The 17,432-nt window shown below is 42.1% G+C and overlaps 1 protein-coding gene across 1 annotated transcript; it reads left to right on the forward strand.

Annotated features, from left to right (window-relative positions):
* The first annotated feature begins 7,170 nt into the window (after positions 1-7,170).
* Positions 7,171-12,498, forward strand: CTSL (cathepsin L). Its single transcript, XM_080363078.1, has 8 exons — positions 7,171-7,192; positions 7,641-7,776; positions 8,131-8,253; positions 8,339-8,494; positions 8,824-9,048; positions 10,581-10,749; positions 11,109-11,226; positions 12,057-12,498. The coding sequence occupies exons 2-8, from the start codon at positions 7,651-7,653 to the stop codon at positions 12,154-12,156; spliced, it is 1,017 nt and encodes a 338-aa protein (XP_080219204.1). The 5' UTR covers positions 7,171-7,192; positions 7,641-7,650; the 3' UTR covers positions 12,157-12,498.
* Positions 12,499-17,432: the final 4,934 nt, after the last annotated feature.

A 17,432-nucleotide genomic window follows, 5' to 3' on the forward strand; every position in this document is an offset into this window, starting at 1 on the left:
GTGATCAAAGAGGAAAAGATCAAAAGAAATTCTGCTCTACTGATGGTGAGAAGATTCCAAACAAGCAGCTCCTTGGTGGCCAGAAAGGTCCTACAAAAGACCTGCTGTAGTGTGTGTCTGCCACAGTGATTAAAGAGTTATTAAAACATTTGAAATCATTATGTAAATCTGACAGCAATTACCAGCATCCTCGTGTTCAATGGGTGAGTGTGCTCCAACTGGCTCTCAGAGACAGGCCAGGCAATGCATATTGCACTTATTTATGCCACATCTGCTCTTATTCCCAAAACGAGCTAATCTTTGCATTTATTTTGATTAGCAGCAGAAGAAAAAAGATGCATTGTGATTTACCACGACTAGCCTCTGTTTTGGAAGAGCCTAGAGTGATATATCCCCAGGTGATTCATTTGATTTCAATGGCCACAACAGCATAGTACTGCCTCTTTTTGCTTCAGTCTTCTCATTTGTAAAGCAGGAATAACAGCAGCTGTGAGCCACCACTGTTCTTATCCAAAAAGCACATGCACTCCTCTCTTTTTCCTCTTACCTGATTTCCAGGAAAACAAACTTTAAACCAGTATGTGATTGTTTCAATTGCCTCTCTCCTCTTCTGCAAGCAGCTTTTGTTTAACCTTCCCTCACATGATCTGTTAATGAAGCCCAGCCTGTGACTTTAAGGTTTAAAAATAATTCCTCATATCACTCTCAGACTCTAACTTTATCATAGGAAATGCTTTCCAGCATGTCAGCTTGCCCTTTAGACACCACTGCTCCAAGAACAACAGGAGACAGACAAACAGGTTTTTCTTTCATGCTCTGCAACTGTTTACAACAGCTTGAACAAGCACCAACATTGCACTCAAGCACTTTGAGATTTATACTTCTCTGAACTTTGTTACGGTTTCCGTTTCAAAACAGAAATGTTGGGTCATTGTTTTTTTAAATCAAAATGTGATTTCAAATATCAAATAATATATTGAATACTCCCCAAAGCCTTTTTTTAGTTCTGTTAAAATACCTTCACAGTGATCTCTGGGGTAGAGATGGGCAGTGAAAAAATTGGCCTTGGTCAGAGGAACGTCACAATGCAGGCAGGATTTGCAACTTCCAACTTGTTACAACAGAATGTTAAATTAAGAGATTCAGGAAATAGTAACTACTTTTGTGTAAAAAATGAAAAAAAAATCCTTTTTAGTATGAGGAAAAACACCACCAATGTCATTTAAATTTTAGAGAAACATCAATATAATGTGGAAATTATTCTATATTCATGAATATCTGCATCAGCAATTTAACATGATACTTCCCCATGTCCACCCACATTTCCCCAAGTTAGCTTTTAAAATCACAAATCTCCCAAAACTCAGAAATTACTATCCACCAGAAATCAGGAGGAGACACTGAGTAAAGAATGAGGAATCTATCAAATTGAGGCTTTAAATGTTAAGGACGTGAGTTAGACCATGATCAAAGCTTCAAAGCTGACTTCAAGTATGACTCAGTTCTTAGCCTCTCTAAAAAAAAAATAAAATACAAGTTAAGGTAAAAGAAAAAAAGAAATCAAAACAACTCATTTTTTCCATGCGTATAAATAAAACCAAACCAAAACAAAAACAAACAAAAAAACCCACCTCATCAGAAAACCTCACAGGAAAATAATATTGCTTTTTGGAAAACCTAACCCTGAAGTAGCAGTGATAGGAGGACCCCCACCCCTGTCTTTCTTGCAAAGCAAGCAACCCCTTGCATCATCCCCAGCTCCTGTGACCAGGTGAGACATTGAGATGCAAACGAAGTTGCCTTTGCTTTGTGGGTCAGCAGAGAAGCTGGAATGCAGTTTCTTATCAGACATTTGGGTGAGGAAATGATGGTTCTGGGAGATCACAAGACTGCTGAAAACAAAGAGATGTTTCAGAAAGCTTGTATCACTGCTCCCCAGCCATTTCCCAAGTCTTCAGAAAACTCACAGAACACTGTCTGTGTTCCCTTGGAGCAGATGCTGCTTCCTTTTCTAAACTAATAATAAGGCAACTAACTTCAGTGTGGGTGCTCCAGCTGAAGCACGGTTTGAATCTGATATTTTACTAGGGAGAATCCAAAACAAAGATTCTTAAGTGGGTACTTACAAATGTCGTTAATTTCAGAAGGACATCATGAATTCCAGAGCCACCTCAGGTCTTTGGTGAAGAATAGCCAGGTTGTGGAGCAAGTCTGGTTACTTTTCATGGAGCTGCAAGGAAGAAGAGAAATGGCTCATGGATTTTTGGTAGCCTTTTTACCAGCCACATTCAAATCAAGTTAGGTTAAAATTATCTGCAGTTCCTAAAACTTTTCTGAAACTGACAATCAACTTAGCATTGAAGTGAGTAGCATTTCTTAAGATGAAATAGGGATATCCATTCTATAATTGTCTTTTCACAACCTTGTAGCTTTCTGACACAGTCACTCCGGTGTCGGAAATTTAGTGTGCCTTTTTTCTGTAAGGAGAATCTTTACCACAAACCAGAAGAAAAACATGATTATTTTTCTGAAAAACAAAATAAAAAGAAAGTTGACCTAGTTTTTTTTTTTTAAGTTTCCTTTTCCTACATGCAAATGGCTCTGGCATTTCTGACACATAAATCAGACTCTGGCGTGTAAAATCAGCATAGTGCTCTCTGAATATACATGTGCTTTTCTGAACTGGATCAATGTTTGGCTGAAGAGAAATTCATATGTGACTTTTTTTTTTGTACCATTTAATAAAAGTTGGTCAGTGAAAATCTGCTATGAAATGCAGTAATTTGCATTCGAGGGTAGATGACACTTTAAGATACTCCTTGACTAAGACCATGCTGCTATAGAAGCCCAGTCTTAAGCCATGGTATAGTAACATAAAAACCAGATTTAAGCCAGAGGACTTTAACACAGCATAAACATGTTCACAGCCAGGCCCTTTTAAGGAAGCCAGCTCAGCTCTTTCTATTCCAGGAACAAAGATTCTGAATTTAGTCTTCATAGTTATGCAAAAATCAATGTTTGGCTAAATAAAATGTCCTTCCTTTGCTGTTTTGAGAAATGGCACCCAAACAAATTGCTTGGTTTTACTTCAGGAAGCATCACAGCATGTGGGTTACCCTGAGACAGCTGATCTGCTTGTGCCACACCCTTGTCACAGTTAAACTTGACAGAGCTTATTCTGTTTACATTGCACAGATGTTTCTGGTACATTGCCAGCTTGCTGTAGCTTTGCAAGTCAACTACAATTAAAAAGGAGCTTTGCTTTTCTGATTTATGTGTCTTTTTGTCTGGCAGATACAGGTTGGCCCTTTCCTCTGTGCATTTTTACCAGGAGATCAAATGAGAAAAAGGATTTAAAAGTACAAAAAAAAGTTTCAGAAATTCAGGATTCAATTAAGTAGAGTGGTTTCGGAGGGGCAGGATTGTGCTGCATATCTCCTGGTCTGTGCAGCGGCAGGTGATTTTCATATTGATGAGACGCTTCTCTGGAGATCAATGCTGAGTTCACTCCTCCAACTGCAGAGGCAACATACTGCTATGCAAGTTCTTGGGACTATTGAGAAATGCTTGGCCTCTGTCACCTGGAAACTTGTAGGGCCAGATAGCTACAGGGTGGTTGGCAAACTTTTGGCTGTTGCAATGGAAACATGACCACTTATTAAAAGTTGTTGTTCCCATGTCTTAGAAGAGTGCTATGCCTTTGGCAAAACAGTTGGAGTTTTGCATATTTAGAGTTCCTCAAAAGCTGTTTTTTCCAAAGCAATTTGGGAAGTTACCCTCCAAAAATGAGGTATTAATGGACAAGGGTTTTCTTCCATCAAAGTTCTGATCTTTAGGTTACTTAAGTTAGTAAGGCTATCTAGATCTCTTCTGGACTGAATGGCATGGCTTCAGTTGAGCTTTTAAGCAGAGGAAGGAACTGAAGGAGCTCTTGATTTCACCTTTTCTCTCTGCTAACCTTGAAGGAATTCTCTGCACACAAGACCCCCACACAGTTTCTAGTCCCCCCAGAGATGTCTTCAACAGAGTCAAGACTGGTGTGGCTGCAGCAGGGCATCACAAAGTTCTACAGTTTGATGGAAAATTATTTCTAGCAGTATCTGCCCAGGCATTACCGCTAACTTTTGCCGCTGAACCTCTTCACTTCAGCATGCCACCACCACGTTGGGCTCGCAGTTTGGCATGTGAATACATCATGGTGTGAACACAGGAGCAGTAGGAACAGTCCTGGGACAGAGGGGTGTCTCGTGGCTGTGCAGTATGGCATTTTTACCTTGACCAAGGTCGCTAATAGTCTCTGCAGCACAACCGGCAGTCTTCACAGTGACGTCAATATAATACAGCTCTTGAAAAGGAAATTTTCATCCAGGAGTTGGAGGTAGTCCTAGGCCAGTCTCCTATCACAGGTTTCTAAATGGCACTCTTGTGATGACCAGGTTTTGACCATAGTTGATCTCTCTTGCACATGTTTATGTTTCTGCACCTGGGCTCCTAGACTTCCTTCCCCAAATACTGGGAAGCTGATAATGTCCACATAACAGTCATGACTCAGTGCAAGCAAAAAGTCAATGTGCTGAAGGTGAAAGTATTCTGGTGTCCTTCAAGAATTTCAACAAATTCTCAGTTAACATTTCCCTATGTACAGTAATTAAATAAACTTGTAGGGTGAATTGATCTTCTTAGTAAAAATGGCACCTGGTGTTTCTGTGTGTGTATATGCACCAAGACTATTCACGAGCAGAAGTAACACGGTGGTAGCACATGCTAGCTGACTACATGGTGACTTCCCCAAAGAGATAGGACCTCAGACCATTTAGAAAAGCATTGGTTTGTCTTCGTGCATCTCAGGGCGCATTACAGAGCAGCAGACGTGATTTATGGTGCAAGATCTTCTGTAATTTTGACCTTAACTCCTGTCAAGCCAGCTTAACATCTTGCCCTTTTAATATAGAAGTTCTCATCCATAATTCATTGAGAACTTAATTGTAGCCTCTCAATGCTCAGCTGATACTAGATACAGTTACAGAAACAAAACTAACATAAATAGTACTGGGATGTCCCATTGCACAGAAAGTATCAGGAAAAAGCTGCTAAGTAAAAACTTTCCAAATCCCACAGAACTCAAAAAAACCACACCCACCCCCCAAAAAAAACCACAAAACCAACCAAACAAAACCAACTATATCGTCAAACTATATGAAGTTCATCTAACTCTCATGAGGTATTTCTATGTGAGTTGTTTAGGTAGTGAAAAGTTTCATGGTGGAAGGATACAAATGTGTAGTCTTACTCAGTGCATGCATTTTCATTTTCATTTACAAATAAGGAAATGACTTCTTTCCCTTGGAAAAGGCTGGGTTTGGAACTGTTGTTTGACAACTGGAAGTATAAACGATTGAACAGAAAGTACAAGGCTATCTAGCTTCATTTTTCAAATGTACACATACACACGTAGTGTTGATTGTTGCAGTGCATGTCACACTCTTTCACACTCTTCTTCCTTTCAGAAGGTGTTTCCATGATGGTGTATGTACAGTCGGTCAGCCACTAGCCATATAACAACTTAAGGCAAAAGAAGAACTTCCAGAAACTTCAGCCACAAACACCACCATTAAAAAACAAAACAAAACAAAACAAAAAAACAACACACACACACACACAAAACGGAACTAAATATTAAAATGTTAAGCAAGTAATTCCTAAAATTTGTAATGCATCCAGTGTGCTTTTGCTGCAGTCCTGTTTTGAAGAAGTCCTTTACATGTTTTACATTCCTGCACAAACTGGCAAGGCTGCACATGTATAAACTATCCTGATAGATCAGTCCTAGGTGTTCATATGCAAGCTTTTACTAAAGTAGTTTTGCTTTAAAATGCCTTATTTTCTAAGAGGTTTACAAAGCTTGCTTATGATTATTGACTAACCAAGGAGCACCATTGTTGTGTGTATTTACAGAGTTTTTCTGAAAGCAGTACACTAGTTCAGTGGCAGGAGATTTGCACAGGTACTTCGAAAAGACAAGACAACCCATCTGACTTCTCTTTATGTATTTGGCTCTGTGGGGCTTCCTCAGGCCAAAGACTGCTCCTGGGATAATCTGGGTAAGCAAACATGTCTTGCTTGTTTTAACGACACACTGTGTGTCTTAAGACATCAAAAAAGGGAGAAGCACGTATCATATGATTTCTTCCTTTTTACTGTTGTGCAACAGTCTACAAACCCTGTTTTTTACTCTAAATATGTGCTTTCACGTTTGCAAGCTAAAGCCATTAGTGATGCTGGCTTTAGAGTTAAGAGTTAAAGAGTTTAAGAGGAACCTTACCTAGGTCTTAAAGTTATCCTACTACTGGAGGCAAGTTCTCTGTTAAAAATCAAAGTCTGTCTACTCCTGGTCAGATGCAGACCAAGTCTGTGTGTAAATCTTTTAATATCTCACCTGTGCTGCAGCTCTTGGTGTCACAAACACTGTTTTCCAGTAGATACTACAGGATGCTATGCATAAAGACACTAGCCACACTGGTGGTAAAATCTGCTACTCTTACCAGGTTCAGGTCCAAACGCAGGAAAAAGCAGTTTTCAGATATTAAATTACAGGGGAATAAGAGAGACCATCGTGGAAATGTTTCTTGTCCCAGTGAAAGCATCATGACCCTGCCCAGTGGGAGATGCTCCCTCGGCCCCGACCCGGCCTGAGCGAGAGCCCTCTTTTTGCTCCAGATTTTGTTTTCCTTTAGTCTGCCAGTTGCCAGCTTTAAGTTCTCTCTAGGTTAAATTCCAGCCGGCTTAGCGCGCTGCCACTATCTCCAACCTGCCTGCACTCACAATAAACATTTAGACAAACATTGCCCAACATAGCGGCTCCGCCGGTGCGGGATGCCCCCAGGGCGGCCCCACATCGTCTTCGGGCGCTGCGGCCGCCGGCGCTGCGGGGGCTGGACCGTGGGGCGGCGATCCCGACGCCCCCCCGGTGGGCGCTGGCAGCCGCAGGGCGCGGAGCGGCCCCGCCAGACCCCCGCCCTCCGCCGCGGCCCGGGCGCTGGCGGGAGGCGCGGCCCGGGGTGCGCGGCCGCCAATCGCGGCGGCCAATCGCGGCGGCGAGGCGGGCACGGCCGCGGCGGCTATAAGAGGGGCCGCGGGGACGGAGCGCCGTCGAGTCGGGGAGACGGAGGAGGTTTGGAGAGGTCTTAGCGAGGTGAGCGCGGCACGGCGGGGGCTGCGAGGCGGGAGAGCGCGGGGGCGGGCGGGCCAGCCTCGGCTCCGTCCTTGCCGTGTGCCGGAGCGGCTCCCGCCGGGAAGGCGCCGCCATTCCAGCCGCTTTCCCGAGAGGCTGCTGGCCGCCCTCGCCCCGCCACTCGAGCTTGTTTACATCGGCGGCTGGAGGCCCCGCTCCGCGGAGGGGGACGGGCAGGGGCCGGGTCGGTCCGTGGGCCCCGCCGGGAAGGGCTCTGCGGGACTGGGGGCGCTCAGTCGCCCCGGGGGCTTAGGGGCGTGCGGCTCGCCTTTCTCTCTTGCGATCGGCTTGTGGAGGAGCGGGGATACGAGCCGTGTCTCGGCAGACGAGCTCGTTTGGAGTCTGTCAGGGCGCGGGGCGGCCTGCCCGCGCCCGGCGCCGCCTGACCCCGCTGCTCCGCTCCCGGCAGATCCGCCAGCATGAGCCTGCGTCTGACCGCGCTGTGCCTCTGCCTGGGGCTGGCCTGCGGCGCTCCCAGCGTGGATCCCGAGCTGGACGGGCACTGGCAGCTGTGGAAGTCGTGGCACAACAAGGACTACCATGAGGTGAGCTGCCCGCGATACGTGCTGGGCTCAGCAAGCGCTGAGCGCACTCGGCTGGGCCCTGCCAGCTGAGTCATGTCTGCTTGCTTTAATGCTGGCTATGGTCTGCACTTGGAAAGGATAATCACCCCCTCTCCCGTGGTCCCTTTCCTGCCCTTTTGCATCGACTGGGCTGTACTGTGCTCCTTGGTTTTGTTAAAGGGGCAGCAGAAAGACCACTCTTGAACCGTGCTCATACTTCCCATTTGAGTAGCCTACGTTTTCCTGACTATACAAGTCTTAACAAAGCGCATTATCCTGCAAGTGTAGTTTGTTTGATCTGCCTCCTTGAAGTATGTTTTTTTTCTGGTTCTTCAGAGAGAGGAAAGCTGGAGGAGAGTGGTGTGGGAGAAAAATCTGAAAATGATTGAACTTCATAATCTGGACCACACATTAGGAAAACACAGCTACAAGTTGGGAATGAATCAGTTTGGTGACATGGTATGTAAAGAGACCTGAAACATGCTGCTCTAAACAGCGGTGTGTAATAGATGGAGACTGCATGTCTTTAATTTTTTTTTTTCAGACGACTGAGGAGTTCAGACAGCTGATGAATGGCTATGCGCACAAGAAGTCAGAAAGGAAATACAGAGGATCCCAGTTTCTTGAGCCCAGCTTCCTGGAAGCACCGCGATCAGTAGACTGGAGAGAGAAGGGATATGTAACTCCAGTTAAAGACCAGGTATTCTCTGATAGTGGATTTTTATCCAGTTATAGGTCCAGTTTCTTGAAGGCTACCTGCAGTTCCGCATAGGAGAAACACTGTGGATTTGTTTAGTAAAGCCTAGTGCTAGTTTGATAAAATATCTGTACCACTTTAGGATTTTTTAGACATTTAGTACAGAACTCCTAAGAACTCAAAATACTGTAGTACCTTCACTTGTACATGCTTCGAGTGTGGAACTGAAGTTGGTCTTGTGGCTTTTGTGTTTTACTTGTTTAGGTCGGTGGTAAGGGAGCTATAATTGCCTCATCCGTCTGGATTTGTAACTTGTGATTTTGTTTCTTCAGGGTCAGTGTGGCTCATGCTGGGCTTTCAGCACAACGGGAGCTCTCGAAGGGCAGCACTTCAGAAAAACTGGCAAACTTGTTTCGCTGAGTGAACAGAATTTGGTGGACTGCTCTCGCCCAGAAGGGAATCAAGGCTGCAATGGTGGTCTCATGGACCAGGCATTCCAGTATGTGCAGGATAATGGGGGAATTGACTCAGAGGAATCGTACCCATACACTGCAAAGGTACTGAACTTGTATTGCAGGTGTCATGTCTTCTGTGTGGACTAACCTATGTGTTGGGAAACGGATACCTAGAAAGGAAAATGTATAAGCAGTGATCAGTAAGTCTGTTCTTCCTGTTGCATCTTTCTTAAGAAAACTGGAATGACTGCTAGGCCCAGTAGAAGTTGCATACTGCACTGGTGTTTGAGGTCAAAATCTTACCGGACCAGTTGGAAAAACTTGAGCAAATATTTTTATTCCTCCATGTCATTGCTGCCCTCCTGTCATATGTCATGCCTCATCTTGCTTGACTCAGCAAATGAGGACCCAGCCCTTGTCAACAGTGCTACTTAGTTATAGGGGTGCCATTCAGCTTCCTGTAACTGAGCTGTTATGGACTTGCTACCCATAGACCAGCTAATTCTTGCAGCTAGTGTGATGATTTTTTTTTTTAATGGTAGTTGGCAGCAGTGCTTCTAAGTTCTATTTCTTGACTAAATGTGCATAAATGCAGATAATGGGCAGCTTTCTAAAATACCTCCAATAATCTATAAGAAGTTAACAGGCATAAGAGGACAAAACAGCAGTGATTACTGTGGTATCATTTGAGAGCCTATGGTTTGTGTTTTTCACCACTTGAAGTTCTGTTGGCTATAGAGTATCTTTCCTTGCAGCTTATTTTGTGTTGATGGAATGTGCAATAGCAATGCCATTTGTTGTGAGCAATGCAGAAGCCTTTGGTTTGGGGTTCCTGTTCAACTGCATCCCTGTAAATTCATTTTTTTCAAATCTTGGGTCTTCGGAAGATCTAGGTTGGTTGTAGAAAGTGCCAAACGTGTTGAGTACACAAAGTAAGCAGCTGAGGTATGCTCTGTGCTCTTTTAGTTGGGGGGAGGCAACTTCAGTACTGCACTCATCTACAGAGGTAAGGGAAGGATGAGCTTACTTAGGTCTGTTTCAGTTTGACATGTCCTGACTTTGAAACTAGGCCTCTCTCCTGAGGTTAATGCCTGTGGCACAAAAAAAAGTATAATGTGAAGAAGCACAAAATACGTTAATGTGATATGTAAAGTCATATAATACAAAATATTAACTTCCAAGTCATTCTGTACAGTTTTTCAAACTATGGGAGGCTAAACTTCTAGATTTCAAGTGCTTGCTCACTGGGAAGTTTCTGGATTGCTTTGTAATTAATGAATACTTGGCTCTCTTCCATTGCCTGTTAATGCATTCTGGGCTTCTTTCCTCCCTGAAAAGAGACTTGTCCTGCTCACCAAAGAAGGCAGGGTCCCAGGATGTGGTAGTCCTTTGCATCCCAGTAAAGCTTTCCTTTTGGGCCCCACTCTCGGTTGCTTTTTCTGTACCTTTAAGAAACTCAAAAGCAGGCTCTGTGATCTCCCTCAGCTCTTTTCCTTTCAAAGCACAGCTGAAGCAATTGGATCCTCCTCAGACCCTTGCTTTTAAGGCAGCAAAGTGACAATGCCTGGTAGTTCCTGTGCTCACCTGTGTGTTAAGTGGAAAACTAGGTAATAACTGCAGTTTCCTTTGCCTAGGATGATGAAGACTGTCGCTACAAGGCAGAGTACAATGCTGCTAATGATACTGGCTTTGTTGACATCCCTCAAGGACATGAAAGAGCACTCATGAAGGCAGTGGCAGCTGTGGGTCCTGTGTCAGTTGCTATTGATGCAGGTCACTCTTCGTTTCAGTTCTATCAGTCAGGTGGGGATTGATAACTTTCTTTTTTTTTTGGAATACTCATTATTCATTAGCCTTCAGTTTAATAGGTGGAAAAAACCCACGAAAAATGAGCACAAAACAAAAAAACAAATAAACAAAAAACTGTGTGATATAGAATATAACCAGGAGTCCTTTTAATTTTAGTCCAGGTTCTTCACATTTAGTACTCTTGCATATGTATGTATTTGTTCTTCAGTTTCTGCCATGTTACACTTCACTTATGATTCCTTTCTCTGACTTTCAGGAAGCTGTGCAAAATTTAATTTGACACAAAGGTTTTGGTGGGGGAGGATGGTTTCCTGCAGATAAGTGTGTTCACGTATGAACTTTTGCTTCTGCAGGTATCTACTATGAGCCAGACTGCAGCAGCGAAGACCTGGACCATGGTGTTCTGGTTGTGGGTTATGGCTTTGAGGGGGAAGATGTAGATGGGAAGAAATACTGGATTGTTAAGAACAGGTAAGATTTCTCTTTGCCTTGTAGCTTTTGAGGGCAGGGAGAAAGGAAGGTAGTTTGTCACCTGTAGTGGGGGGTGGGGAGACAAGAGTAAGTGAAGTCTTTTGATGGAAAATATGGAGACTGTTCTCCGATTGTATTGTATGACAAAAGTTAAACCCAACTCATGCTGCTGGCAGCTTAATAGACGAGGCCCAGAGCAGTGAACACTAGATGATGCTTTTTTTTTTTTTTTAGTTAATTCAAGGGAGGTTTGTACTGGAGCAGCCCATGAAGATAGTAGATGTTAAAGTGGTGGGGCAGAGGGGAAAGGAAACCAGGGAAGCCAGCTTGTGGGACTGTAATGGGGTTTTTTTTGTTTTTTTGGAAGCAGAGTGCTGTTCACTTGTGTGAAATAGGGTAACACTAGAGTTCTAAACATGGTATTGCCTCCTATGCTGGAGGGAAAATAATAAATTAATGCCAAAGGGCACATCACATGAGTTTGTCTCATGTTTGCTGCATTACTGGGGAACCACCCTTAAATGCTTTGAAGTTTTAGTCCTCCCTTAAAGTTGGCTGGGAGCAGTGTCTGAGCTTCAGGCACCTATAATCCAGGGTTGCACATCAAGATCTTCAGAGTGAGAGGATGGCTGCACCCTTTATTTCTGTAGGCTTGGGGTTCCTTTTCTGTAACATGCATGTAATTACTGGAAAGCACTTCAGTTTGGCTGCAGCTATCTTGGTTTCTCTCCACAAATGTGGAAGGCAGCAGTTTTCAATGCAAACAGTTCTTTCAGGGATAAATAAGTATCTTCTGAATATGGAAACAAGCCCTTTACTTCTGTTTTCAGCTGGGGCGAGAAGTGGGGTGACAAAGGATATATCTACATGGCCAAGGACAGGAAGAACCACTGTGGAATAGCAACAGCTGCTAGCTATCCACTCGTATAATTTGAAGACTGAACATTTCAGTACAAGATGGGGATTTAAACTGAATGACCAAACCGATGTCCACACATGTGGTAGACTTATATCCTTTAAAAGCCAACTTGATTTTTTTTTTTTTTAAACTTTTGAAGTATGTTTTACATATTGGTGACATGCCACTTGCTTTAAATTAATGTAAATGTTGGTATGTAAACAGCTTGTAATATTGCTATCTTATGACTGCTTAATCTAATAGATTCTTCTTTGTATTTTTTCCTTTTTTAAATTGCAATGTGCCCAAAGGTTTACTTTTTAAATAAACACCTGAATTCTAGTGTGTATAGATGACTTGGCTTTTTGGTCTGTTTTTTCCACTTGAAAATTTTATCAAATAGGCATCCTAAATTATATTACTAATTGAAGCTTAATATGTATGCCTCTTTTCATTAGTTGCTAAAATGCAACTCTACCTGGGAATGACTAAGATCTGTTACAAAATGAAATGTAGTGTTTGTGACACAACTAATTTAAAATGAGAAGTGTAAAGGTGTGTTTATTGGCTGAAGTAGAAGTGACTGAAAATCTGACCTTCGTTCTTTAAAGCTACTTGCTCCCCAGAATGTGTCTGTAAGTGAATTTTTGGCTTAGTCCTGTGACCCAGGGGCAATACCCTCTCTGCTGCTTTGTACTCCATAACAAAGATCTTTAGTCTTTCCATGTGCTACATGCAGCATCTGATCTCTACTCAGCATAGCCCACTTAATGTTTTCCTCCTATACTAGCCTTTGCTGGAGAAATAAAGGAATGCTCTTCCTGTGGAAAGTGAAGTTGGGTCAGTCTGTTAATCCCTGGATACTTGATGGCTGACTGTACTTTACGCACCCCCCTACCCCCCACCCTTGCATTTGGGCTGGAGGGATAGGAAGGTAGTTCTGCAGCTGAACTAGCACTGGCTCAGAGTTTATAGACACATAAGTTTTTATGCACAGTATCTTTCTGAGTCTGATAGCCATACATGCAAGGGAACACTTTGACTAGAAGTTACAGAAGCTGGATTTTCTTGTTGGAGATAAGTCTAAGCTTGCATTTCATAAACGCTTTTTTGAAAGAAAAACAAGATGAGGTTGCTAGAATAACCAAAACTTAACTATAGTTCAGTTGTGAGTCTGTTCATGTGCTGCTTATAGGTAAATTCTTTTAACTTGAATTTCCTGACAAACTCTTTTTCTAAAGGAAGCGCCTCACTCATTCCAGTGGCCATTTCACAAGCCACAAAGCAGAAATACTGGTTAGAATTTAGCTATTAAGCTGACTTGCTAAGGCTGTTATGGAGAGCATCCACACTGCTTGGAGGAAGTGAATGTGGAGCTCAACTGGTGGTCCTCTAAAGGCATATGTTCAGAAGGAAGTGACAGTGGTCTGTACGTTCAAAATGGAAGGCAAGGTGATACTGCTGCCAGGGAAATGACTACATAAGCTCCTTGTGCCATAGCTGCTTTTTGTTCTCGCTGCCCAAGGGAGAGACCTGTCTCTCTAAACAGTTTTGAATCCTGGAAGATGACATTACTGTGAGCTTAGCAGCACTTAAGGTGTTGCTGGTTTTCTGTATTGATTCAAACAAGACAGTGAGAATATCCAGTGCAGGGTCAGACTGGTACGAAGCCTGCTGGGACTTGAACTGCAGCAAAAAATGGGCAGCTGGGAAGGGTGTTTGGTGACTAAGGCCAAGGTTAATAAAAGTTGCTGGGAAAACAAGATACTTTTTATGAACAGATAGGAAATAACTTTCCAATGCCTATGAATGGGAATGTAGCTCACAAAAGAGATACAAGCCTCTGACTTTTTCAGAAATAAGATGTGATAACACAGCTGTTTGTGTGTGGTAAAACTTACTGACTGTTCTGGCTGAACATCCTCTCTGAGTGAAATATCAAGAAGGGGATAGGGTAAGTCAGGTCATGCAGATAACTCAGTATTTACACAGTCTTCTTAAGTAACAGCTTCACCCTGAATTGCCTTACATGATACTGTAAACATTAAAATTTTGTGCAAGTTGCAGCTAGGCACACCAGTAGAAATTTAAAACCTGTTACACTTCAAGAATTATATTAAATCTGGTTCTGTGATTCTACTGCAGCAGCCCTATCTTCTATAGAGCTGTTTCTTCTTTACTTTAGAAATACTACTAGTAAGTATTGAATTATTCCACAGTGGTAAATGTCCTGTTGTGGGAAGCGTCATCTCTGAAGCTGTTCCTTTGTGAAGACAGAGCAAATGTATATTATGCATGTGCACACAAAAAGCTCCTGAGTAATTCCCAGGAAAGCTGTGGGTAATTAAAGCTCTTCATGACTGCATTCCAGTATTTTTTTCCAAGCGTTCTTTGGTTTTACATTCCTGCTCATAGCTGATGTTGCACTTATTACAAGATGTATTATTTTTAAAGATACTAGTGCACATGTATTTTCAGTAAATATCCGATCTATACTGCCGTGTTTAGGCCCTGCCTAAATTACAGCTACTGGTCTTGTTAATGGGGCTTATGCATATCTAAATATGTGATTTGGGCACTATGTTATACACATGGTATATGGCAGTTCTGTACAGTGATAACGCTCTGCAGTCATTGCTTGCTTTCATTGTGAAAATGAGCAGTTTATTTAAATTTAGGAAGAAAAAGGTTTTGCGTTTGGTTTGTATGTGCTGGTGCTTCTTAAATTGGCTGTGGTTGTCCTAAAGGTCTCTTAAGAATAACTGTTTCTTCGACCTGCCTGATGAATAATGCTATTTATCAGTAGTTGTCATGAGTTTCTAAAGACAAGTACTCTGGAGGCAAGGAAAACCATGAAATGAAATTATTCCACTTAAACATGAAGCACTTCCTTTTTAAACTCCAGTGAGAAATTAATTTAACTGTCATGTAGGAAACTTTCTTTTCCCTTTAAAAATTAATTTTCTCATCCTATCTGTGACTGCAAAGTAGAATGGAATTTTTTGTGTTTGTTTTTTAATGTGTGGTATTTGTCATCTTTGCTAATGTTAAATCAGTTTCTGAAGATTAACACTGGAATAATAAGCTTATTATCCCCCTACACAATCCATGCAGGAAAGTAATTTTCAAAATATTTTGAAGGGCTACAGTGACAAAATATTTGTCATCCTACTCTGTTGAAACCTTACAGGGAAGCAAACATGACAAGTTGCATCAGTGAAGTTTTACTAAAGTGAAAGATTAACTGGTAGTTTGCATAAGGGCACCCAGCAAACACATAATTCTGAGACAACTGGAGGTATAGGAAAGTGGGAATATCCACTTCAAAAAAACAAGACAATAAAGACTAGCTTCAGAACATCAGTTATGCAGTATTAACTATTTAATTAATCTTCTTGATGAAATAAAAAGGCCTGCTGTGTATCTCTTAAGCTTAAATGAATTAACCAGTTTTTACATATTAGAGATTAACTGTAATTTCTGGCTGTTAACCAAGGAATTGAGCATACCCCAATGTCTGTGATAATGTACATTGATACTTCTGCTTTCTAGTTCTCTTTGCAGTTTATGAAGGTGTATATGACAGATTGAGAGTCCATTTTTAATTGCAGTCCATCCCAATACCCTTCCCTCTTGTTGGGAGGTCATAGCAGGAGACACTAAGACTTAAATAATATACTGTTTTGAAGGGAGGATTGTTTAAGATGAATTACTAATGGAGATAGTTTTTGTCATACTGTAATCAAGGCTTTATCGAATCATTAGTGAAATTTCGGGCAAGTACAGGGGAACTTAAAGCATTTGGAAGAAAGGCTATCATCAGATGCAAAATTTCATTAAAAAATAATTCAGTTTACAAAACCAAACCCAGATGACATTCAGTAAGGCTCATCTGAAAACAGCAAAGGAACCCAATTTAAAACTTCACTTTGGGGTGGAGAAGACTTGGCCACATGGTGCAGACCTGATCCATGGACTGATTAAATGTATTAGAGGCCTCAGATGAAGCCGCCTTCATTTGCATTCACAGGGAACGTGACTATGCTGTATTTCTTTTTTTTTTCATGCTAAGGTGCATGAAAATTTAGTGTCTGGTATTTTTAAAATTTGACTCCTGCAGTGCAGCAGTTTTTATTTCCATCATGCTAGTGTCTGTTGAAGAGCTACTGCCAGCCTTTATGAGTAAAAGGGTAAAGAAAACATGAAAGCAGGCATTTATGAAATATATACTGGGTTCTTTTTAAAATGCTTCTTCCTCGTTATATTCATTTACAGTTCTCATCATCTCCATGAGATCCAAAACCTGCTCCCAAGTAAAATCTAATAGCATTTTCCCATAACGTGATCCTGGGAAACACATTTTAGAAGTATCAATGTGTGTTGTCAGGTGTAGTGCTGCAGCTCCCTTACCTTCTGCAGTCCTTCTGGTTTGGGAAGAAGGGGTCAAAGATGGAGTAAGTCAAAGAATGAGCTGTTCCCTTCCCCAGCCACCTTCAGAAGATGGTTCTGGGCAAGGCTGGCTTTGTGAGGGCCTGCAGGGCAAGATTGGTTGGGCTGAGATCTGGGCAAGGAGGAGGTGATTTTCCAGCCTAGTGAGGATTGTGCATATGCTTAGTGACATCTGACCCACTTTGGACATTCATTTGGAAGTAGCTTTGTATTTCAAAGTCTATGTTAATGTGTGTTCCTCCAGGGTGAGCATGGCTTAGGTGTTCTCTCCTGGGGTGCCACCAAGGGTCCTCTGAAGCTATTACAGCTATTACTTTATGTGTCTGCTAGCAAAAATGTCCTAAATTCTGATTTTAATGATGAAGTCCTTTTTTTTTTCCTTTTTTTTTGTTTTAATTACTAATGAAATCTTCCTGCACAGCATGAATGCAGTGGCATAGAACTGATTAAAATAAACGCTGGGCTGTTAGACACAAACCAGCTTAGGGTGTCTGGGAAGCTGGTGCTGAAACAGGATGTTGAGAACTCCTTGAGGCTGTAGCACATCTTGGAACACACTTCCTTTTGCTTAAAATCCAAAAATCAAATTAAATAAATGTGGCTTCAGAGCTACTGAGTCACAGGTGGTTTTTCCCACTTAGAAAGGAAGTACATATCTAAATGGTATCTCTGTAATATATTGGTTTATGAGGCTGGTAACAAGTCACAGAAAAAAAAACCTAGATAGTGTTGCCCACAGAGCTCTCTGAACAGTTCATTGCTGCATATACAGGTGCCCAGTTTTGCAAGATACGCATATGACCAAGCGCATACCACAAGCTTTTACCACAACAGCACAGCAATGCAAGCATTGTGAATG

The sequence above is a fragment of the Nesoenas mayeri genome (assembly GCF_963082525.1).
Source record: "Nesoenas mayeri genome assembly, chromosome: Z".
NCBI lineage: Eukaryota > Metazoa > Chordata > Aves > Columbiformes > Columbidae > Nesoenas > Nesoenas mayeri.

Bases quoted from the DNA above. Each gene is read 5' to 3' on its own strand.
- CTSL (XM_080363078.1), top strand. From the start codon at position 7,651: ATGAGCCTGCGTCTGACCGCGCTGTGCCTCTGCCTGGGGCTGGCCTGC. The intron at 8,495-8,823 runs GTATTCTCTGAT...TTGTTTCTTCAG, and splicing joins TAACTCCAGTTAAAGACCAG to GGTCAGTGTGGCTCATGCTG. The intron at 9,049-10,580 runs GTACTGAACTTG...TCCTTTGCCTAG, and splicing joins CGTACCCATACACTGCAAAG to GATGATGAAGACTGTCGCTA.